General features: G+C 44.1%; 1 protein-coding gene across 1 annotated transcript in view; it reads left to right on the forward strand.

Moving 5' to 3' along the window:
- The window catches only part of sntg2 (syntrophin, gamma 2), a 78,557-nt gene extending 55,390 nt beyond the window's left edge, over window positions 1–23,167 (forward strand). Inside the window, exons 13-17 of the mRNA XM_052085882.1 lie at window positions 2,057–2,128; window positions 4,453–4,662; window positions 20,457–20,549; window positions 22,432–22,542; window positions 22,719–23,167. Of these exons, the coding sequence (XP_051941842.1) occupies window positions 2,057–2,128; window positions 4,453–4,662; window positions 20,457–20,549; window positions 22,432–22,542; window positions 22,719–22,838 (606 nt within the window). The 3' untranslated portion in view covers window positions 22,839–23,167. The remainder of the gene's footprint in view (window positions 1–2,056; window positions 2,129–4,452; window positions 4,663–20,456; window positions 20,550–22,431; window positions 22,543–22,718) is intronic.
- The last annotated feature ends 2,186 nt before the right edge of the window (window positions 23,168–25,353 follow it).

Raw genomic sequence — 25,353 nt, forward strand, 5'->3', positions numbered from 1 at the left:
GCATTTTCTGTTGCTGGTCCCTCTCTCTGAAATGACCTCCCACTGAACATTCGGCAAGCCCCCTCACTGCCCATCTTTAAAACCCACCTCAAAAAACTCACTTGTATTCTTGGCATTTGACTCAGCATGACTCAGAATTGACCTTGGTTTTGCTGTTTGGTGCTTTCTACCGTCTTTTGTTATTGATTTGTTGCTTTACTGTTGTATGTGTTAGTTGCTCCATTTACAGCACTTTGTATGCAGCAATGGCTGTTTTACAGTGCTCTATAAATACAGTTGAATTGAGTTGCTGACGAGATATCCAGGCCGCCTTCAGCCACAAGTATTCTACAAATTATTGATTCTTCACTTTACTTTCATGGCACCAATTTTGGTGGCTGGGCAAGTATAGTTTACCGTTATTGGGAACTTGGACGATAGCGCTGACTGAGGCAGTTTTCGAATACATGTCCCCGGCACAACTGACAATTTGGAGACAGAAAGTCAACTAGACTTTCGACAAGCTCGAAGCGGGTCTAAGTTGTGGCGCAGAGGGTGGAATGTAATTTCATCAAGGCTCAGGCAGACATATTTGGAGCTCTGCTGATGTGATTGTATTTCATTCATAAATATGACAAGGGCTTGCATCCAAGTCTCTGAATACTTTAAAAATCAATTCATTGAGCGCATTACGGTTTTCATCAGCTCTTCTTATATTTATTAAAACATCCGCGGGAACAGGGTCACACCCGGTTTCAAACGATCGGTATGGAAGGCTGTGATTGCCCAATTTTACATAATCAACAAGTGGAGGTCAGCTTGCCGTTAATTATGAAAATACTTTGCACACTATGATGTCCAACAGGTCTATTTCTGCTTCCGCAATGTTAAAGACTGTGCACGCCAATCCTGCTTTGAATTTAAAGGGAATGAGTGGAGCTACTTTCTTTGGCCAGTAAGTAAGTGAGCTCTGTTCACGCCCACAATAGCGCAAACGACTGTTCCGACCTGTGCCAGCCTCGTAAAATACTAAAAAAAAGAAAAATCCCCTCATGCGCATAGTTAGACTGTGCCTTGCACTACACACAAATATAGGGCCGTCGGATTAATTTGTTGGTCATATTTTGTCTATAAAAGCATCAGTAGTTCATCATTATCAGTCATCATTCTTCATATTTTGCAATAAAACTACAGGATATGTTTCACAATATGTACCTAAATATTTAACTATTTTATAACATACAATATAATAAAAATTAGTCACTGATGGTGTAGTGGTACATTTGCCAGACTTGTGTGTGGGTTCCCTTTCAGTGACGGTGTGGATGTGGGTATGATTCGTTGTTTGTCTCGACATGTGCCATGCGACTGACTGGCGACCTATTCAGGGTGTGGTCTGCCTCACACCCGATGTCTGCTGGGATGGGCTCCAGCACTCTTGCACGACCCTGTTCAGGAAAAACAGTGTTGAAAATTGATTTTAAAAAAACCAAAAGGACCCTGATCAGGATAAGCTGCATAAATAATAGATAAACAGATGGAATCATTCCTGACTGGCAGCCAGTTATTGTAAAGATAGGATGTAATCTCTTGCTCTCTTCAGTATTAATGGCCTGCCAGAAACATTTCCGTTACAAGAAACATTTACCCATGTGCAAAGGTTAAATAAAATCACGAGCATTATTAAGTATATCAGTGTATTCGAAAGAGCTCGGCTTGAAAGCGGATGACCTTCTTTTTCACTGCGAGGGTTAAGTCACGACCATGTCAATGGATAGTTAAAAGTTCATTTCAAGTTGAAAAGGTTTGGATTCTTATTATATTATAATGTGATTAGTCACTTTAAAGTTGAAAAAAAGTAATAATTGATAGATAATTTAGTCTTCTTTCATACAGTTTTTCTGTTGTTTTTTTTAACCATAAATAATGTCAACCCATACAAATCAAAACCTATATTAGTATGTTCCGATTTTACCGTAATTGATATTGATGACTTTATTTAAGAAATAGAACACGCTAAAAAACACTTCTGTTCATATGTTCTTATCTTCTCACGCAGTCGTATTTTTTTTCTCAGCTCAGCACTGCTGAATGGGGTCAAGCAGAAACAATATATAACCTCTATGAGGTGCTTTTCAAGGTTCACAAGGTATGCCTGGTGTTTTTGTTGAAAATCTGGTCGGGGCATTAAACGAAATTGTCTTGATTGCCCATGTTTTTTGTTTTTTTTGTGTGTTTTGAAGGCAACAGAGGTGTTTTAATTCTCCAGACTTACAATACTACAGTGAAACTCCTCTACAACGAAATCATGTTTGCAGCAAGGCATTTTTCACAACAGGGGGGTTTTCACTGTAGCAAATTTGATCTCAAATGTAAGCACACACAAACACACACATACACACAAACGTATGTGTACTCTATTTTTATTCCAATAGTGCATAAGTATGAGCACACACTTATTTGACACTTCATATTGTCAGTGTAGAAAGAAAAAAAGGGAAAGAAATTTCAAAATTTACAATCAGCATTCACTTTCACTTACATCAATTTCTTGGATAATGTCTTTTATTTTGCTTCCTCCGTCATTTTGATCACTTTTACCCTCTCTTCCAGCATCAGAGCTCTTCTTGTCTTAGCTGCTTGACATCAAAAGGTCCGTTTTGTAGCCATTTTATCAATGCAACGTTCATGCAGCGTCTGAATCTAACAATAATACTTCCTGGATCCGGGGGCTTTTCTTTCCACCATCACCGTCTCTAACTCGACCCCCCCTCGATCGCCACCCAAGACAGCGTTGCTACTCTGATGTCATGCAATGAACTTTTAAGCCAACCACGGGACGCTTCGTAGTCCTCGATGGCCATAGTTAGCGCAATGGAACTCGCCTTCTTAGCTCTCTAGTTAGCGTAATGTTTTTAGCATGATAACAAGTAAAGCATTCGAGGAAATGTTCGTTTATTTGAATGTCCGTCGAGCCATAAGCAATTTACTCTGAGCAGCTAATCGGACACATTCCACTCTATCTTCCACGGATCTAGCTACAGTATCTACACTCATAGACAGCGAGCTCCCTTTTGGACAATCGGAGGCCAAGATGATGCTCGGTAAGCCAATGTCAGAGCAGCTATGAGTATGTTGCATTCAGGAAACTCGCAGCTGTGACCGAAATAAACATCGTTCACTATGTAAACCAGTGTGGTGGTTGCTGTTGCCGTTTCCGAACAAAGCAGTAGAGGTCGCTGTTGGATTAGACTTTGTTGTAGTGAATGTCTTTGCGAGGCAGGAGTGGATAAAATGATTTCATATACACAACAGTTTCTTTACCGTCGTATTGTGGGCAGGAGAATGGGAATGGTGTTCATGCATGAAGATTTTTTTCACATTATGGGGTATTTTTCGTTCTAGTGGAGTTTCATTGTAATATGACAAAATAATTCTACAATACCTTTAGACCAAAGTAATTTAATTTTTCAACATACAGCTACATTCCATTTTGTATCAATTTCTTCAAAACGATTGGGATGGGGGAGGGGGGGGGGATAAAAAGACACCATAAAACCAAAGAAATGAAAAACAAACTTGTGGAATTAATGTTTTAGATCAGGGTTGTCAAACTCACAGGCCACAACGTAGTGGCCTTGGAGGGCCATTATGACTGGAAGGCCATTATGACTGTGAAAACATATAGAGAAGTCAAGAATAATGGTTCATTGAACGCTTGTTAAATTAGTGTAGTGTAGTGTAGGTTCTTAACCTTGTTGGAGGTACCAAACCCAACCAGTTCATGTGCACATTCACTGAACCCTTCATTACTGAAAAAATCATTTATGATTTTTTTACTAATTCAAGACATAATAAAACTAATTTATGAAAATCAGAAAAAAAGTAAACAGAATTAGTTTATGTATAAAGTATACATGTTTTTAATTGTGCACAAAATTAACCAGCCAGTGGTAGTTGAGCGGGCGTGTAATCGACACGTTGAGTCGGTGTGTTTTATCCTCCATGGCAGAGGCTCTATCGAACCCCTGAGACTGATTCACCGAACCCCAAGGGTTCGATCGAACTTAGGTTAAGAACCACTGAATTAGTGTAATAAGATTAGTGTTAACAAGAAAATGCGTACAATATCTCGCTTATTTATTCCATATGAGAAGTTGAAATCTCAGTGCAGATTTTAGCAAGCATCATAGAAGTTGACATGTTTGATTTGATTTTGCAGGCCACATAAAATGATGTGGCGGGCCTTGAGTTTGACACCCGTGTTTTAGATAATCACTGAACTAAATTTTCTTGCAATGCAGTACACACTGGCTGTTGGTGGTCTCGATTTGTTTGACTTTAGATGACCTAGTTTTCTAAAAGAAAAATGATGGTAAATCAGCATACTGTTCAACTTACAAGCCTCCATTGTGTTCTGAGCAGTGGTTCAAATAATACACTCAGCCAAAAGTTTGATGTTTGTCTTTCCAGCTGTGGATGACAGAGGATTGCTGGCTACAGGCAAGACTCTACTTGGGTCTTGAGCATTCACTTGAGCAGCAGGACAATGAGTCTCTGTGCTTCAGCATTCTCATCGGCCATGGGCAGAGCCACACCTTCAGAGCAGAGCTGGCCTCTGACCTGGCTGTCTGGGAGAAGTCCTTCCAAAGAGCTGTCTTCATGGAAGTGCAGCGGGTACGAGTAAGTATTTTAATGAATTCTGTCAATCCAGGGCGCTTATACTCATTTTTTTTAGGATGATATATATTCTCAATAACTATCACGATAGACAACAGTATTGTTGATGTGTTTTTATGCCTCTGATATAATGATATTGGAGCAGAATAATTAAAGGACATATTTTTTAAACATGCCTGGTGCTACACCGATGCTCGGGCGTGTTATAGCCCTGTCAGAAATCTGTCGAGCCTACTTTTGGCCTATTGATTAATTTATGTCAGTTTAAGAGCATGAGAACATTCACAAGTAACCATTCTGTTTCACTACAATTCCTCATCTCGTGTTTGTGCTACAGCAGCACCTAGTATGGAATTATGAGGGCAGGAAGGGGCGGCATGAGTCTTTCAGTTACTTAGGTTAGAGTTAGTACACGTTCAAACATATGTGAACATAAATAACTCATAAAATCCACAACCACAGACCCCCTCTAGTGGCAGAGAAAAATCTGATGTCTTTTATCTCAGCGGCCCCCAACCTTTTTTGCCCACGGACCGGTTTAATGTCAGACAATATTTTCAGGGACCGGCCTTTAAGGCTGGATAAATACAACAAAATAATATGATACGACCTACATGAAAACTGTGGTATTTTCTAAACATCACCATAAAAATGAATCATGACATGAGGAACGTCCAATCTGGCCGCAACGCTCTCTGGTTGCTATGGTAACATTTAAACGTGCCTTCAAAATAAGATACACCACAAATACAAAGTGCATGACAAATACGACTCGCCATCGCTGCATATTATGCAGAGTGGACTTGGTGCGCAGAAATCTCCCGTTGAGATAAAACCATATTTCAAGTAGGACTTCTGATACTGTCTTTTAAATGGAGCATTCTTTTTCTTGAAAGTCATAGCCTCTTCTTCTGTCTCATGGCTGAGCCTTTTCCTCTCCCAAACACACTTTTCAGAGACGTTTGTTTTTTACTCATTTTGCTCGCTACTCGGTTTCATTTTAGCAGTAACCAATCACGTGATCGAGAAGCGCACCTTGACCTGCGTCAAGAGTGACATAATGACGGATGAAACAGATAATCTGGTAATTTTTCAAAATAAAAAAACTTTCAGATTTCAAATGAACAAAATGGAAGTAATGGAAGTTATTTATTCTTTCTGTGCAGCCCGGTACCAAATGACTCATGTACCGGTCCCGGTTCGCGGCCCAAGGGTTGCGGACTCATTCAGAATATCCTGTTGTTGTACAAGGCTAGAATGGCTATTTTAAAAATGCGCATTTTCAGGCTATTCGTATGGCCAATCAAAAGTTGGCAGCATTTCTTTGTGGTCTGGCAGGAAGTTGTCCAGAATGGCCTTCTCATTAGCGTCGTAAATTCTATATGAGGCTTTAGGTTTGGTATTCTTGGAACCTTTGCGGTAAGTTAATGGAGAAGTGTATCAGGTTATGTCTCTTAGCACAGCAAATGTATGCTGCGTTCTTATGATCAATGTACATTGTAAAGCAACTAGAAATGCTGTAGGTCCACTTTTTTTTTTAATAAGATCAAGGTCCGATCCCATGCACGGCGGCCATGGGGAGCAGGGCTATATGCCCATTTAGTATGGTAAAGCCAAGCTTATACAAATCAACACTCCTCACAACCAACCAATAATGGGGTGCATGAAAATAACAATGATTCACTTTGCCAGCAAATAATGAGAGGTATTGTGTTGAGCCACAGGAACTCTTTTATTTTGTTAAGTTGTGCCTGCTTAATAATAGAAATAACCCTTTTAGGGAAATAAGACATATTTACTTTAACTTTGTTACTTTAACAGTAGTTGTCTTTTTCCCCCCTTAATTTAACAAAAACAAAACAAAATACTAATTTTACCAAAATAAATACTAAACATGAAAACAAAAATATCATTTTCATTTATACAATTTCCCTTTTCACCTCCCCCCCTGAAATCAGTTAAAAAATATATCAGAAGAGGAGTTAAGAACCATTTTAAATACTGACACAAGGGCGCACAGGAATGTGCAGTGCTGTTCTTCCACTATAGGTGAATGCAATGTCTGAGACATGCAAATATTATTTGAGGACACCATTGTGATGTTCATTTACCATGCTGCGGTGTTCTGCTGTTAAACAGCTGCAAAGATCCACGGGTAGACGGGAGAAGAACTGCACACAATCGAAACCTCCCGCGATTCGTTTTGTCTAATTATCTGTGTGCGGCTCTCCTGGGCTGAAGCTGTGAGCACACTGTGGGGTCGCGCATGCGTCTGTTTCCTGACACAATGATCCATTTTGAATGCGTGTGTATTGGGATAGACGCGTGCTGACGCTTATGTATGGGCACACCTTAAGTTCAGAGGAGCCAATCAGCGCATCGTTATCGCCGACATGCGCTGCGCAGCCAGGGTCTCCAGTTCGTCAAACATTATATACACACAGTCGCACTGCAATACATCTGTTCGTGCACGCAAATAATACAACGGATAATTTTAATAAGCGATCGCGGTAATGCGCAGATCATAGTCCAAAAATATAAAACGTATAACGTAAAAATCACTTTATAATTTTTTATTTTATACAATATGCCGAGGGTCCGGACAGAGGAGGTCGGCGGTCCGGTTGTGGATCGCGGTCCGCCAGTTGAGGAAGACTGCTGTGAAGGGTTCCTATGTGCCATCGATCCAATGACTCAATTTCTGTAATGCGAGAACTATTGCAAGTAACTCCCTACTCCCAACATCGTAGTCGGTCTCAGCCTGAATGAGTCGACAAGAGAAGAGGCCCAGGGGTGAAGTCTCTGGCCAAGTTGGGAGTACCGGGACAACATAGCCCCCACGACTAAATCCGAAGCATCCACTTCTAAAACAGAATCTCAGAGTTAGGGTGGTGCAACTCAGGCGGATTCGTACAGGTAATGACACCGATTGACAAACCAGAATAAAACGAGAAGAACTTGCATATCATCATCATCATAACCCCTCCGTGAGTCGTCACCTTACCGTGGTGGAGGGGTTTGTGTGTCCCAATGATCCTAGGAGCTAAGTTGTCTAGGGCTTTATGCCCCTGTCAGGGTCACCCATGGCAAACAGGTTCTAGGTGAGGGGCCAGACAAAGCACGGCTCATAGACCCCTGATGAAGATTAAAATAAATGGATCTAAGTTTCCTTGCCCGGACGCGGGTCACCGGGGCCCCCCCCTCTGGAGTCAGGCCTGGAGGTGGGGCTCGTTGACAAGCGCCTGGTGGCCGGGCCTACACCCATGGGGCCCGGCTGGGCACAGCCCGAAGAGGCAACGTGGGTCCCCCTTCCCATGGGCTCACCACCCATGAGAGGGGCCAAAGGGGTCGGGTGCAATGTGAGCTGGGCGGCAGCCAAAGGCGGGGACCCTGGCGGTCCGATCCTCGGCTGCAGAAGCTAGCTCTTGGGACATGGAATGTCACCTCTCTGGCAGGGAAGGAGCCTGAGCTGGTGTGTGAGGCAGAGAAATTCCGACTGGATATAGTCGGACTTGCCTCCACACACAGCCTGGGTTCTGGTACCAGTTCTCTCGAGAGGGGTTGGACTCTCTTCCACTCTGGAGTTGCTCACGGTGAAAGGCGCAGAGCAGGTGTGGGCATACTCATTGCCCCAGGGCTCAGTGCCTGTACTTTGTAGTTGTATCATCGGATTTGCGGCCGCATGTTCTGGACACTCGGGTGAAGAGAGGGACGGAGCTGTCAACTGATCACCGCCTGGTGGTGAGTAGGCTCTGATGGTGGGGGAAGATGCCGGTCCGTCCTGGCAGACCCAAACGTATTGTGAGGGTTTGTTGGGATCGTCTGGCGGAATCCCCTGTCAGAAGGAGCTTAAACTCCCACCTTCGACAGAGCTTTTCCCATGTTCCGGGGGAGGCGGGGGACATTGAGCCCGAGTGGACCATGTTCCGTGCCTCCATTGTTGAGGCGGCCAATCTGAGTTGTGGCCGTAAGGTGGTTGGTGCCTGTCGTGGCGTGTGGGACCCCAGAGGCAGCTGACAGGTATCGACTGGCCAAGCGGAACGCAGCTTCGGTGGTCTCCGAGGCAAAAACCAGAGCGTGGGAAGAGTTCGGTGAGGCCATGGAAGCCGACTTCCGGATGGCTTCGAGGAAATTCTGGTCCACCATCCGACGTCTCAGGAGGGGGAAGCAGTGCACCACTAACACTGTGTACAGTGGGGATGGGGCGCTGCTGACTTCGACTCGGGACGTTGTGAACCGGTGGGCAGAGTAATTCGAAGACCTCCTCAACTCCACCAACACGCCTTACTTAGAGGAAGCAGAGCCTGGGGACTCTGAGGTGGGCTCTCCTATCTCTGTGGTTGAAGTCACCAATGTGGTTAACAAGCTCCTCGGTCGCAAGGCCCCAGGGGTGGATGAGATCCGCCCGGAGTTCCTCAAGGCTCTGGATGTTGTGGGGCTGTTCCTGGTTGACACGCCTCTGCAACATCGCGTGGTCAACCGGGAGAGTGCCTCTGGATTGGCAGACCGGGGTGGTAGTCCCTCTTTTTAAAAAGGGGCACCGGAGGGTGTGTTCTAACTACAGAGGGATCACACTCCTCAGCCTCCCTGGTAAGGTCTATTCAGGGGTGCTGGAGAGGAGGGTCCGTCGGGAAGTCGAGCCTAAGATTGAGGAGGAGCAGTGTGGTTTTCGTCCCGGCCGTGGAACAGTGGACCAGCTCTACGCCCTTAGCAGAGTCCTTGAGGGTATGTGGGAATTCGCCCAACCAGTCTACATGTGTTTTGTGGACTTGGAGAAGGCGTTTGACCGTGTCCCTCGGGGAGTTCTGTGGGGGGTGCTTCGTGGGTATGGGGTACCGAACCCCCTGATACGGGCTGTTCGGTCACTATACCACCGATGTCAGAGTTTGGTTCGCATTGCCGGCAGTAAGTCGGAATCGTTTCCAGTGGGGGTAGAACTCGGCCAAGGCTGCCCTTTGTCGCCGATTCTGTTCATAACTTTTATGGACAGAATTTCTAGGCGCAGCCGAAGCATTGAGGGGGTCCGACTTGGGGGCCTCAGTATTGCATCCCTGCTTTTTGCAGATGATGTGGTGGTTGGCTCCCTCAGACGGTGCTCTCCAACTCTCACTGGAGCGTTTCGCAGCCGAGTGTGAAGCGCTTGGGATGAAAATCAGCACCTCCAAATCTGAAACCATGGTCCTCAGTCGGAAAAGGGTGGAGAGCCCCCTCCGGGTCAGGGAGGAGATCTTGCCCCAAGTGGAGGAGTTTAAGTATCTTGGGGTCTTGTTCACGAGTGGGGGCAGGAGGGAGCGGGAGATCGACAGGCGGATCGGTGCAGCGTCTGCTGTGATGCGGACATTGTATCGGTCTGTTGTGGTGAAGAAGGAGCTGAGCCAAAGGGCGAAGCTCTCAATTTACCGGTCGATCTACGTCCCAACCCTCATCTATGGTCACGAGCTATGGGTCATGACCGAAAGAACGAGATCCCGGATACAAGCGGCCGAAATGAGTTTTCACCTTAGAGATAAGGTGAGAAGCTCGGTCATCCGGGAGCGGCTCAGAGTTGAGCCGCTTCTCCTCCACATCGAGAGGAGCCAGATGAGGTGGCTTGGGCATCTGATTCGGATGCCTCCTGAGCGCCTCCCTGGTGAGGTGTTCCGGGCATGTCCCACCGGGAGGAGACCTCGAGGAAGACCCAGGACACGCTGGAGAGACTATGTCACCCAGCTGGCCTGGGAACGTCTCGGGATCCCCCGGGGAGAGCTGGAAGAAGTAGCTAGGGAGAGGGAAGTCTGGACTTCCCTGCTAAAGCTGTTGCCCCCGCGACCTGGCCCCGGATAAGCGGTAGATGATGGATGGATGGAACTTGCATAAGCCAAGTCAAGTCAAGTCAACAGTATTTATAGCGCACTTTCAAACAGTCATCGCTGCATACAAAGTGCTGTACATGGAGCAATTTAACATGCACAATAAACAGTAAGACAAATCGGTAATAAAGGCGGTAGAAAGCACCAAACAGTAAAACCAAGAACAAATCTAAGTCATGCTAAAAATATAATATAATGTATGAAAATATAATATAAGTAAAATATAAACGGAAACAGCTTGTCTCAACAGCTTGTCTCAAAAGGACACAAGGACCAAAACATGTATGATACAAAGCGTGAATAACTTTACAAACCAAAAACTACTATTTACATGAAACAAGGCAGAGAAAAACAAAGCAAGAGAAAAACGGAACAAAATGTGAGAACATCTGGGAAACAAAGACTTAAACATGACGAATTATATGACAGCCAATTGTTGGCTTGAAAGTCCTTAAATCATCCATTGATCATGTTGAGCAACAGCTATATCTACTATTGTATGGGATGTCACTGAGTCCCAACTAAAAATATTTTATAACAATATTTTAAATCCAAACCACTGATGTGCATGCAATTGTTGGGTAGCTTTCATTTTAAAAGTGGCCAATGCTGCTCACAAATAACAAATTACCGTAATGCAGAGTATGAACAATTGCTGTGGCGGTTGGCTTGACTTCAATTTTACGAGCGGAGGCTGGCCTGACCGCAGTTGTAGCAACATGATCGGTGAAAAGTATGATGTTTTGTCTTTTTTTACTTATTTAGGGAATGGAATCCAGGCTAAAACCCCGTCTCAGATTGTGCGATTTCTAATTTATGGTGAGCAAGTCATGATCTTGCTCTAAATCGTTGTGCATGGTTGAACTTGTCTCGTGCCAGGTCAGGTTTCTCAAGCGAAGTTAGCTTAGCGTAGCTTGCTCCATAGCACGTCTTCATGGCGAAGCAGATATCAAGTTGTGTGTAACATATTCCTGTCAGACATTTATTATTAGGATAATCAATCCCTAAGACATTAATTTATGACAGCCCGAGAACATAAAAAAAGAAAGTGTTTAGGATTTTTCGAAAAATGAAGAAACAAACAAGAACGTTTTCATCCAATGAACTGCTCTTGAAAAATGTTCCCACAGGTGCATATTCTGCCGAATCATTGTTGACAGCAGCATTTTGACGTTGGCTTACAGCCGTCTGATTCTTGGTTTGAATTTTGGCTCAGATATCGATGGACCTTCGCATGTTTCTCAAGGTTTATTCCGTTTTCCCACTTTCCCCCTTTGGTCAGCTGAAGACGATTCTGACAACAATAAAGTTGGACCTCTAAAAATATCACAATAATTTCTGTGAGGCATGACCACTTCAAAGTTTGAAAAATATGTCTATTATAATTTAAATGATCAAAGCAAGTTTCAGCACAGGCACAGAAATGATATTCCTTTATCTGTTATTGTTATTGTTGACTGTCATTGTCTACAAAATAAACAAGCTGACTGCATGACACATTCGGACAGTTCATTTCAGCCTCATAATTTATTCTTAAAAGCCTACAACAGTATTTAGCATTTTATAATCCATCCCAAATTACTTGCGACGGACACACAAAAAAATGTTTTATAGCATGGTCCTCTCCTGCGTGTACTTACGTCAGCCTTTGCTCAGGAGATTTTCAGTCAGAAATGTTTCATGTTGTTAATTCCCACTGAAGAATCCTTTCCAATTAGTGAAGTGCTCACGCTCACCGTGAGTCTAACTTGGTGTGACAGCATGAACCAAGAGGCTGCCATGCTTTTCTTATCCCTTTTGCAGCGGAAAGCTCTCTTATAAGTGGGACTGAGGCTGCGATATGTGCCAAATCATACAAGTATTCAGAAATACCACAGGTGAGGATATGTGACATGAGCTGGAAATGTGTATGTTCTGGGTAGTCCAGAAAAGTGTGTGAAGAACAGTCTAATGTTTATATGTCATCTAACTGTCATGTTTGTTATGGTGGAGTGCAGGCAAAAAGCATGGAATTGGGCAAAGAATGTAGAAACTCAGAGAAATCACACACAAACAATAAATAAATACTTTGGCACAACAAAGGTAACTGTGTAAAAAAATGTAATCATGACTCCATAAACAACTGATATTCAAAGTGACAAAGACAAGGAAATGATGTGACGTGACATTGGACACAGCACACCCATGGCACGGCAGTGCTCACAGACCAAAACAACCAAAACACAGACAGACTGGGGAAACAACAAAGCAGCCCAAAACAAGACACAAACAGATGGAGAGATAGGATTGGAGGGTACAAGAGGGGAGCAGGGATGGACAAAATCTAAATGAAATCACAACATAGGAAACTGAAATGATTTGGGCTCATGCAATGCCAAAACGTCTCCAAAAATTAGACAAAATACACACATATAAAATGGCTTCCTGAATCATAAAGTTCCACAGGAGTCAATGTCTCTGTCTCTGTCTCTGTCTGTCTCTCTCTCTCTCTCTCTCTCCCTCTCTCTCTCTATCTCTCCCTCTCTCTCTCTCTCTCTCTCTCTCTCTCTCTCTCTCGCTCTCTCTCTCGCTCTCTCTCTCGCCCTCTCTCTCTCTCTCTCTCTCTCTCTCTCTCTCTCTCTCTCTCTCTCTCTCTCTCTCTCTCTCTCTCTCTCTCTCTCTCTCTCTCTCTCTCTCTCTCTCTCTCTCTCTCTCTCTCTCTCTCTCTCTCTCTCTCTCTCTCTCTCTCTCTCTCTCTCTCTCTCTCTCTCTCTCTCTCTCTCTCTCTCTCTCTCTCTCTCTCTCTCTCTCTCTCTCTCTCTCTCTCTCTCTATATATATATGTGTGTGTATATATATGACCATACAAGAAGCACTCGAAACTGCCAAACAAAGGCTCCAAACCTTGTCCAGCCGCCTAAAGCGGTACACAAAAGAGAATGAGGCCAGACGAATAAACAGGCTGTTCGCAACACAACCTGCGAAAGTGTACGCGCAGTGGCAGGGTCCTAACAACAGAGCTGACCCACCAAGACTGGAAACTGAAATATATATATACAGTATATATTAGAGCTGTTAAACAATTAAAATATTTAATCTAAATTAAAAATGCAACTGTCATTAACTCAAATTCACAAAAAACTCACATTTTTTATCGTTTCTCAATTTCCTTTTATATTTTTTGTCTTATTTTTCCCCATTTTAACGCTCTCATCAACATGGAATCATGAATCAGTTTTTTATGTGCAAAATGCAAATATTTACTGAAATAACAATTTCGATTTTCAATTTTACATGAACCAATTCAGAAATTCAGAAATTATAAAAAATGTGTGAGTAATCACAATTAATTTTTTTGTTCATTTGAGTTAATTATGAGAGTTGTATTTTTAATTGGATTAAATATTTTAATAGTTTGACAGCTCATATAGATATATACATAGACAATAAAGTGTATACAATAAATATGTATATAAGCGGCGGGAGTTGGTGGATCGAATTCCGGTTGGGGCAAAAAAAAAAAAAAGAGCACATAATACCATCCAGTGTGGGTCCTTGGGCAAGATCCTTCACGCTCTGTTGGAATGCTACTACTCAAGCAACCCTAGTCAAAGGTGTTACATGCAGAGAATGTGGGCTAAATGGTTACTTCGAAACCCACAGTCACGGTTGACCATGAAACAACTAGTAGCTCAACGTTCCAACATCCACAAACGGCAACTGCTGTCACAACTTGAGATTGATGAGGTACAACGCATGTTCCGTGGTGAAGGGCCCAAGGCTGCCAGATCTGAGGAGGAGGTCATACCAGAGATTGGGAGGCAAGCCCCAATGAATACAGATGATGAGATTGGGAAGCCAACCTCAATGAATGAAATACTGAGCAAGGCAGCAACTGTTTTATCCAGCTTTGATATTCTCAGTTTTGCTAACCCAATATCTATCTGTCTATGTATCAACTTTAGTTGTAGTTTATTTTACTTCTTTGTGCCCCCCTTTAATTTTTTAATAATGAAATAAATAAATATCGAAATGTTTGCCTAAACCGCTTGAATCTTAAAATTTTACTTGCAAGCCATAACAAACAATTGGCAGTGCAACAGTTCTTATCTCAAAAACATCTGTCAGAGATTTTCTCGGACAAAGTTAAAGAAACGACTCGGCACACAGGAAAATTGTCTTCAATATCGGCGGGAGCGGACCTCTGAGAGCGAACGACGGTTGTTGCTCCGCGATCACACTCGGCTCCCTCTCCGCCGGTTCGAACTTTTATTGCAAAATACAAGAAAGACTTTGCCCCAGAGATTAGCATACCGCGCCCCCCGGTAGTGATCTGATCTACCCGAATACACAAGTCACAGACTTGGCTGATGACTAATGTCCACCTGGGCGCGACAGCTGTTCCCAAACTGTCTTTTGGTATTCAACAACTCTTTGTTCCCAATTTGTTTATTCCCACTCTGTGATTGAATTTAGCCTTCGCCCCCCTTGCTTTGACGTGATTACTCAAGAAAAAGGCCGTCCGTCAAAACGGCCGACACCTCTGCGCTGAGCATGTCCAGACATGCCCAAATTAACCGAAACTTTAAACATGATACAATTTTGCTCATAGATTCTTCTAACATTCCCACCTCTGTATCATAATTAAAGTTTTGTCAAACGCCCAGGTGACATGATATGCAATTGCACGGGTGGGAGGAAAAACTGTCCTGCGGGGAAGGTGGTGTAACAAGAAGATCAGGACAGAAAACCCTTCCCGGGCAATGGCTACACCTTCAATGAAATCAAAATCCAATCTAAACACACATTAAATGAAAAGTAAAACCTATACTAACTACTATATACAAGGTAAGCCAACCCAAGACATCAAACATTCACATCTGCAATGCCTTTCTGTGAAGTCATCATACGGGCTTACATAAGGTTACAGTAAATCAATCACCAAAGTCAGTGTTAAAATAGTCTTCGTCAGACTCCGTGTGCACCTGTTGGTACTCCGACATGGCCACAGTCAGCTGAGCCGCCACTTCACTTTGATAGCATCCGTGAATTTGGCAGCACAACCTCTGACCAGCTGGATCGAACAAGCGACAGGAAAACAGGAAGAGAAAAATAAACCAACAATTGTCTCCTGCCTCCCGACATCGAATCCCATGAGACAAGTCACTCCTTTCGTGGGCCTGTATGCCCACCGTGACTTCTCTTAGGCCCATGAGGATGACGCCGGTGCCGATGATGCTGATGATGCATAGGCAACGCTTGACTGCCCTTTCTGTGCTCTTCCTTGAGAGGGGTGTGTTTACCACGGAAAACCCTCTCTCCCACTGTGGTCTTTCGGCGGCACGCAAGATCAGCGCACTTGGATTTAGGTCCTGATTCTCCTTCTTGAGACTGGCGTCGCTAGGCCCCTCAACCTCAAACCGAAGGAGCTTGCCCCGCGACTGGTGGATCCAGACGTGGCGTCCTTCGATCTTGACCGCAGTTTTTGTTGCTGCAATCACTTGAGAGGGGCCATTCCAGCGTTCACTGTCCCAGAGAAGTCTTTTCAGCACCTTGAAGAAGACCAGTCTCCAATTTGGACCTGGCGAGTCTGTGGAGCAGAACACCCTGGCAAGTCATTGTGCCTATGCATCTCTTTCTGATCAAATTGTGTTTTAGTTTCTCTCATTGTCTCAATGAGCCTGGTTTTGACAGTTCCGTTAGTGCACTCCACAAATCCAGTCGATTGCAGGTGTTACACAGTGTTGCTTCAAATCAGTGTCCAACAATTCGCCCAATGCTTTCACGACGGTTCCCGAATCATCGCAAGCGCTTGAAGACAGTTCAACCCATTTTGAAAACACATAAACAATGACAAGACAGTATCGTTTTCCTTATGTTTTGTTCAAGCAGATTACACAATGTATACAAAAAATTTTTTTTGGGTTGAAAACTGCATAATCCTATGTGTGTGATAATATTGGTGCACCTGTGCTATCATCGCTATCATCCCCCCTGTTGACACATGTCTCAAGCCATGTGTCAACCTCGCGGCACACTCGACGCTCCCTTATTTGTCCAATATTTTCTTTCTGTGGGAGGTGCAAAAATTTGTCTTAATTTCAAATCATCCTGTGTTGTGTCCTGTGCCTCTATTGCTAGTACGTCACGTGTTACTGCAATTTGTCAGCTGAAATGAACGGTCGGAGTAGTCATCACTTCCCAATTGATGTATTGACGCACCCAGCCATCCTGTGTTTCCTCGCACCCCGGATTCGCGGGGGAGGGGCTCCACAGGTGGTTTGGAACAAAGCTCGCAAGGTTATGAATGTTTTTCCACTCACATTGCTCTGGTTTGCCGAGCGGTATGAAAATGTGTTCCCCTTTTGAGAGGAGGGGCTTGACCGCCCTTCCTACCCGCGCTGTGGCGAAACACCACTGATCTTTCCAATACACGTGCTCAACAACAATACCCTGGGGTTGCAGGCCCAGAAAAACTTTAGTGTAGTCAGGGTCTGGTCCTGGTGTCTGCTTACGTCTTATAGTCACGTGCAGGTTGTTCGCCGTTTGCACGTTACCTCCTGGCTTTAATTTGGTACCTGCCAATCGAACTAGACATTCAGAACTCCTAGTTACGTCATCGTTCGGTAAATCGAGTGTCCAAAAATAGCGAGCATCATCTTGACTATTCCCCATGCGGGCTTCAACCTGGCCCTTGTGATTTACGATGGTGTAAATCTCGAGTTGCGTTTGAGCATCCCGTCCCAATAAATTATGTGGACAGCGAGAATTTAGCGCGGCTTCGACGAGTGCCTTCCGATTTGGGTCTGTGGGGGAAGTAATGGTTACTGTTTGCGATAACGTCAGGGGCTGCACGGAGCCATGTGCTCCTTTCATGTAAATTTTGCCATCGCTTGGCTTCACAGTATCGCGATCCCAACGACCGAGAACAGTGATATCGGCACCCGTGTCAACAAGGAAGACTGTCGGGATTCCTTCGACCAACAACGTCAGTTCCGGTTTAGTTATGGACGAGGTTTGACATCTCAGCAGGTAGTTCTCTGTGTCGAAAACATGGTTGCTACCGGCTAAGATGTCACCCTCGTCCTCACTTGAGGCGGGCGATTCAAACAAAGGCGCAGAGGCCTTTATCGCTGTCATAGCTACCTCCTCTTTTTTATTCCGTATTGTCTGTAAATCCTCCTCATCTGATGAGGAGGTCCCCGTGCTACTATCACGCTCCCGCATACGCCTGTCCTTCCGCTGCTGTCTACATTCTTTCACCATGTGACCCTTTCGCCCACAAAGAAAACATCTGCCTTCGACAAAACGTTTTTGGTCCCTAGGGGCTAATTTGAAGGGAGCAAACGACCGTATTTGTTTATTACCTATATAAGGAGGACCCAGGGTTTTCCTGTGTGCGTTTGGGTTTTTTGCGGCGTAATAAATATTGGTCACGTGACTCTCATTCTTCCCTTTCTTATTCTCGAGCCGTTCGTAATTCCGTGCGTAATTCAAAACCTCATCGATCGGACATGTTGGCCAATTCAAATTATGTCTTTTAACATATTGGGCAACATCAGGATGTGCTTGGTTTAGCAAATGCTGTTTTAAATGTGAATTGAACAAGTCTGACTGTGTCTCAGGGATACCGCCGTGTATTTTGAACACTGTTCGCAGACGATGGAAAAAATCGTCCGTAGTTTCGTCAGCCTTTTGAATGCATGTGGCAATTTCTTTTGGGTTTTGCGTCCGCTGGTATGCCTTGGCGCAACGTTCCATAATTTGGTCAAGGGGCCCCCCTACCCGTGTGAGTTCATCATAACACAGATAACCTCCCGCAGCTTTTTTACCATTAAAGTTGCCCACAACTGCGCCAAAATTAGAACTGGTAGTTAATGAGAGCAATTTCAAAAGTTCACTCGCGTTAAGCCTGTGGCTGTGGATTAAATCGGATAGTTCTCTTACGAACTCGTCCGGGTCGTCTTTTGGTTTTGAAAGGGACGCGGCGATGTCTCGAAATTCGGCCGGCGTCCATGGCCGGTAGAGGTGTATCGATCCCTCCCCCCCGGCCCCCGGCATCTCAACCATGGGGTAAGCTTGTACAGGATTATCTTTACTCCAATCATGTATAGTAGTTTGATCGGGAGGTATTAAGAGAGTTTGGTTCGTTCCCCAGGACGATGGGGGTACCGGATTATTTTCTCTCATAGTTTGCGGCTGCGGGGGGAGGGCCGGGTACAGCTCTCCCGAAACGGCGGACGCTGGAGCGGCTGAGGGTCGCGTGGCAGCAGCCGCTACAATTAAATCCTCATCCAGCCTATCACGCCTGTCTTTCGCATTTTTCGCCCGTATTCGTCTGGCCCTTTCAATTAGTATTTTACACTTATACCATTGTTTTCCGTGTTCATTATTTTTCCGCTTCTCTTTGTCTTTCAGCGATAATTTGCCCAACACCGTTTCCAATTCATCGCAATCATTAACGTCTCCCGAGAATCCGTATTTCTTTTTCCACTTTTTCACGAATCGCGTTGACCCTCTGTAGTCAATTTCAGCTAATCGCGTGTTTTCAATGATCGCTTCTACATCGTGACGTGCCGTTGTCTGCTGTGTTCGGCTCAATCGCCAACAACACGAGGACTTCCGCGTCGCCATGTTGCCTAGCAACAGCTGGAAGCGTTTACAGGTATTTTACAACCCGAAAAAATCGCGATCTAGATCTGGGTCGTTACCCGAAAACAAAAACGGCCCGCGCCGGAGTTTATAGGGATTACGTTACCACAATAGCGTGATCACCAATCACACTCACGCACTAACACAAAACCGATACGCGCAATATACGCATACAACGTTAGATGCAAACACACGCCGAGGTGGTCAACCTCCGCAGGAAGACAAAGCTTCCTCACCGTTTACGCTTAGCGAGAAACGGTATCTAAATGAGCCAATGCTCTCACAGATGCGCTTGGGCTCTGTGTCCCGGGAATCTAATTTCCCCCGTACCGCTAACCACGAAACGGTACTCGAGCTAGCCTACTCCTTTTCGGCATTAACTCGTCTAATTCCGTCATTCAGTGGAGATAACCGACTACGCAACGGCTTCTCCACCACGCCGACTGACCTTATTTTTCCAGACAATTGTCCCGATGCCGAGTTGAACCCAGGTTCGTTGGATGATGGCGCTTGCTCGCTCCTCGCGGTGTCCGGTGCGGGGCTGGCTCCTCCTGGAAAAGTCTCCACGAGGTTTGGTTGGCTTCGGAGGCGCAAAACGCGCGATCAGCCACGGATCGTACACCGGAGGAAATCGGAGAGTCCAACAAAAAAGCTCAAATCCGTTCGAACAAGCACATCATCCTGCCGACAACGCCAAGTTTCTGTCAGAGATTTTCTCGGACAAAGTTAAAGGAACGACTCGGCACACAGGAAAATTGTCTTCAATATCGGCGGGAGCGGACCTCTGAGAGCGAACGACGGTTGTTGCTCCGCGATCACACTCGGCTCCCTCTCCGCCGGTTCGAACTTTTATTGCAAAATACAAGAAAGACTTTGCCCCAGAGATTAGCATACCGCGCCCCCCGGTAGTGATCTGATCTACCCGAATACACAAGTCACAGACTTGGCTGATGACTAATGTCCACCTGGGCGCGACAGCTGTTCCCAAACTGTCTTTTGGTATTCAACAACTCTTTGTTCCCAATTTGTTTATTCCCACTCTGTGATTGAATTTAGCCTTCGCCCCCCTTGCTTTGACGTGATTACTCAAGAAAAAGGCCGTCCGTCAAAACGGCCGACACCTCTGCGCTGAGCATGTCCAGACATGCCCAAATTAACCGAAACTTTAAACATGATACAATTTTGCTCATAGATTCTTCTAACAACATCTTTTGGAAAACTTGAGTATCGGTATGTCACGCAAATACTGTCCATCTCTATTTCTTTAGTATGATTTGCAAACATCAACGTGTTAATAAAAGTATTCTTTCCCCATCAGACGAAAAGCTACATGTGCAGCATCCATGGGAATACACTGTGCTTCACCATAGATTTTGATTCAGGCTTTGTATGTTTGGACGGATCCTCAAATGTAAGTTATGATTGATTTGATGATATGCTGGTACTGTAAGTGCTCATCACATGTGGTGAATACAGTGGAACCTTGAAGTTCCATCACAATCCACCCTGGGACGTGATATGTTCAGATTCCAAAAGAAATATCCCTATTGCAAATGATGGAACAAGATGCTATCGATTTCAGGGGCTAATTGTTGCCATTAAACATTTAATAACTGTACAGGCAATGATTGAAATGTGATTTAACAACCATACAGGTGCAAAAATATGGTCACAAATTGTCCGCAAAATCATAAAACACTCCTTTAGCAAATGGAAATAGTGTACAAAGGGTATAGAGTCACCTGACATTCCTTGTTATTAAATCCATTCCATGCTAGCATCTAATGCTAGTAGTCGATTCCAGTGCCTGGACTTTCCCTCTCTTCAGTCGCCACATCTTCAGTCACTGCTCCTTCTGTTCACCCATCCTGGCCCATTGCCGGAGTTTTCCTGACTCGCACGGAAATTAAACACTCAGTCATTGCACTGGGACATCCTGGCGTCTTACGGCTTCGAATGCGAGTCTATTTACTTCAGAACTTTGGCACATTCTTCTCAACACTTCTTGTTGAAGCTGTTCCTCCTTTGGAATCTGTACAGCAAAAAACAACAAAGGAAAAGAAAGCCTGCCCATCCTTGAACGCCAGCGTAACTGGAGTCTCGTGATGAGTGAAAAGATTTGCTAACATCTAGCTTGAGGTCACACATGATGACACACATGACTGGACCTCATTGAGTTTTTGGAAGACTTTGGCGGCATCTGTCCCATATTATTGAATATTGGTTGACTTGGTGTTCAAATTTGGAGGTTCCGCTGTGTTTCCTGAAATGTGAAATGTTTTGTCATGCGATTGGCCATGTTGGATTACATTTTTATCAGGTTCAAAGTCACTGTTGCATAATGTGGTGTCTGTGCCGTGACTCTGTGGGCATCTTTTAGACCAGCGGTCCCCAACCTTTTTTGCCAACCTTTAAGGTGTGAATACAACAAATACAGCAAAATAACATGATGTGACCAGCGTGAAAACTTTGATGTTTTCGAAACATAATAATAAACCCAAATCATGACACAAGGAATGTCCTATCTGGCCGCAACACTCTCTGATTATTTAAACGTGCCTTCAAAATAAGATACGCCGCAAATTCATAGTGCATGAAAAATATGACTCACCATCGCAGCATATTATGCAGAGTGAGTTTGGAATCTCCAGTTGAGATAAATCCGTATTTTAGGTAGGACTCCTAATACTGTCTGTTAAATGTAGCCTTCTTTTTCTTGAAAGATTTAGGCTTCTCTTCTGTCTCCTGGCTGGGCCTTCTCCCCTTCCCAAAGACTTTTGTTTTTGTGCTCAGTTTGCAAGCTCCTGGGTTTCATTTTAGCGGTAACCTATCACGTGCTGGAGAAGCGCACCTTGACCTACGTCAAGAGTGACACACTGGAGACGGCTATAACAGAATCCTGTGTTTTTCAAAATAACACATCTTTCAGATTCCGAAATGAATAAAACAGAAGTATGGTAAGTTATTTATTCCACAGACGAGTGCCGGTCTGCGGCCCGGGGCTTGGGCACCACTGCTTGAGACCAGCCAAATGAAAATGGAAGTTTGTTGTCAAGAAGCCATACACATACTAACAAAAGGCCCCTTTGATTTGTAATAAATCAATATATGTCACATTATTGTGAATAAATTGTGCAGAATGCTTTTGTTGATTATATGGCAATGATTTATAGTTTGCCAAATTTCTAATTTGGATCTTGAGCGACACGGTTTGGGAATCCCTATTTTAACATGATCAAATTGACTAACACAGCCACCTACTGTGTTTTATTAATCCTGTTGTTCTCTTCTAGATGCTACTATGGCGATATAAATTCTCTCAGCTTAAAGGCTCCTCTGACGATGGGAAAAACAGGGTAAAACTTCTTTTCAAGAATGCTGAAAGCAATCAAATAGACACGAAGGTATGAACATGGTTTTCATGCAGAAAAAAAACGCATGCGTGGAATGATAACATTTGAGCAGTAATATTTTGCAACTTGGAATCATCTAAAACAAAAGTGTTAGAAAGGTGCAGCTGGACCTCCGATGTTATTTATTTACAAACTAATCTGTGTCTCTGTCCTTGACCTTTTTCCAGGAACTAGAGTTTGCTAATCTAACGGCGGTCCTCCACTGTATTCACTCTTTTATTGCTGCCAAAGTGGATGCTCTCTTTCCATGCAATCAAAGCTTGGGTGGAAATTACATGCACATCTAAAAGGACATGTTTTGCACAATGTCAGGGGAGAAGAAAATGCAGTTTTCAAAATGTTTTGTTCACAATATGTGCTTCTGTCTCTTCATATCTTTCATATGTATAACATACACAAATCTGACTGGAGCTGCACCCATGATGCTTGGTTCATTGTCATGTGTCGTACATCAACACATTGACACAAGAAAAAAATAAAATAAAAATGAAATTGGCGACAAATGGACAAAATGAAAATCTCTAGTGAGAAACTGTTTTTTGTTGGCTTCGTCGAAGTTCCATTTGTATGTTTGCTTCTTTTTTTTTTTGGAATCGAATAAACCCATTACAGTTGACCCTGCTCGCCCACAGCTGAAATGTGAATGGTTAAGTTTGATTGAGTGAATGATTGATCAATTGATTGATGAGTGATACTTTTTTAATCCCTTTGGAGAAAATCAAGCATTAGTGGAGCAAGATGTACAAACGCCAATTCCGACGAAGTTGGGACCTTGTGTAAAACGTATGTAAAAATGTATACACTGATTTGCAAATCTTTTTCAAACGACTGCATATTCAACACAACAAAGATATTTAATGTTCAAAGTGAACTTCTTTTTTTCTTCTTCAAATACTGACTTAATCTGAATTTGATACCTGTAACATTTTCTCAAAAACCTGGTACAGGGGAAAGATTCAGTTTATGTTACGTCACATTTCTTTGAAACAAAATTGTTGGGCAACTGCTTAGGAGGTGGGATTCTTGCTTATTCCTGTTTGATGTTCAACTTCAGTTGCTCAACAGTCTGGGGTCTCTGTTGTCATATTTTACATCTCATAATACATGACACATTCTCCATGGGAGACAGGTCTGGACTGCTGGCACAGCAGTCTAGTACTCACACTCTTGATTTACAAAGCCATGATTTTGTAACGTGTGGACTGTGGCTTTGCAATTGTTTTTTTCTGAAATCAGCAAGGATGTCCCTACAAACGGCATAGCTTGGATGGCAGCATATGTTGTTCCAAAACCTGTGTGTACCTTTCAGCATTGATGGTGCTTTCACAGATGTGCAAGTTACCCTTGCCATGGGCCGCCATACTATCACAGATGCTGTTCTTTTAACTTTGCACTGATAACAATTCAGATGGGTTTTTTTTTCGCTTTGGGCCAAAGGACACCAAGTCCATGATTTCCCAACAAAAAATGTATATGAAAGGTGAAACTCTACAGACCAAAGCACAAATTTTCTGCTTTGTGCCAGCTCATCTCAGATGAGCTCACGTCCAGAGAAGTTGGTGGCATTTTTTGGTGCCCTCAGTGTTTTAAGTGCGAAAAAAAGGTGCCGGTACTCTCCTGTTGCCAGGCAAATCATCAATATATGTTGCATTATGCTACGCTCAGACCAAATGCGGGGTGAGTGTTCCACCTCGCTTTACTAACTTTTGAATGAGGGAGTTGAACAGCCCCAGCCGCACAGGCGAAGGGGAGGGGCATGATATTGCTAGATTGACAACTGCAGCATTTCAGCGGGTTGAGAAAAGAGAGCACCGGCGAGTACTTCCACGTTTTTCCCGGGACTTCAGCCGAGCTCCTCTTTTTTGCCTGCTCAACCTTTCTTTTTTCTTTGAGGTACGTGTCACTCAAGTCCTTCCACAAAATTCCCCTGACAGAAAATAAATGTTTGAACTTGGCAATCAAGTGGTGGCCGGCAGACTAAATAGTTTGGTTCATGCTAAACACCATTGCTATGCTTGGTACAGTTCAACTTCCTGTAAACAAGTAATTGCAATGTGGAAAAAAATATATATATACAGTATATTTTAAAAAAAATCCTCGTCTCACCCCCCCCCCCCCCTCGGGGGGTGTCCGTCCTTCATTCAGCTCGGGTCCTCGACCAGAGGCCAGGAAGCTTGAGGGTTCTGCGCAGTATCCTTGCTGTTCCCAGCACTGCACATTTCTGGACTGAGAAGTCTGGTGTTGTTCCCGGGATCTGTTGCAACCACTCATCTAGTTTGGGGGTCACTGCCCCGAGTGCTCCGACCACCACAGGCACGACTGTCACCTTTACCTTCCAGGCTCTCTCCAGCTCCTCTCTGAGCCCTTGGTATTTCTCGAGTTTCTCGTGTTCCTTCTTTCTGATGTTTCCATCACTTGAGACCGCTACATCCACTACAACGACTTTCCTCTGCCCTTTATCTATGATCACAATATCTGGTTGGTTCGCTATTACCATCTTGTCAGTCTGGATCTGGAAGTCTCACAGGATCTTTGCTCTGTTATTCTCCACCACCTTCGGAGGTGTTTCCCATTTTGACCTTGGGGTTTCGGTAGACTATGCCAGCCACCTGGTAATGGCGTTCCATGTATGCTTTCCATGCCAGCATCTTACACCCTGCAGTTATGTGTTTGATCGTCTCAGGTGCCTCTTTGCAAAATCTACACCTTGGGTCTTGTCTGGTGTGGTATATCTGGGCCTCAATGGCTCTAGTGCTCAGGGCCTGCTCCTGAGCAGCCAGGATTAGTGCCTCTGTGCTGTCC

The sequence above is a fragment of the Hippocampus zosterae genome, chromosome 14 (genome assembly GCF_025434085.1).
Source record: "Hippocampus zosterae strain Florida chromosome 14, ASM2543408v3, whole genome shotgun sequence".
Taxonomy (NCBI): domain Eukaryota; kingdom Metazoa; phylum Chordata; class Actinopteri; order Syngnathiformes; family Syngnathidae; genus Hippocampus; species Hippocampus zosterae.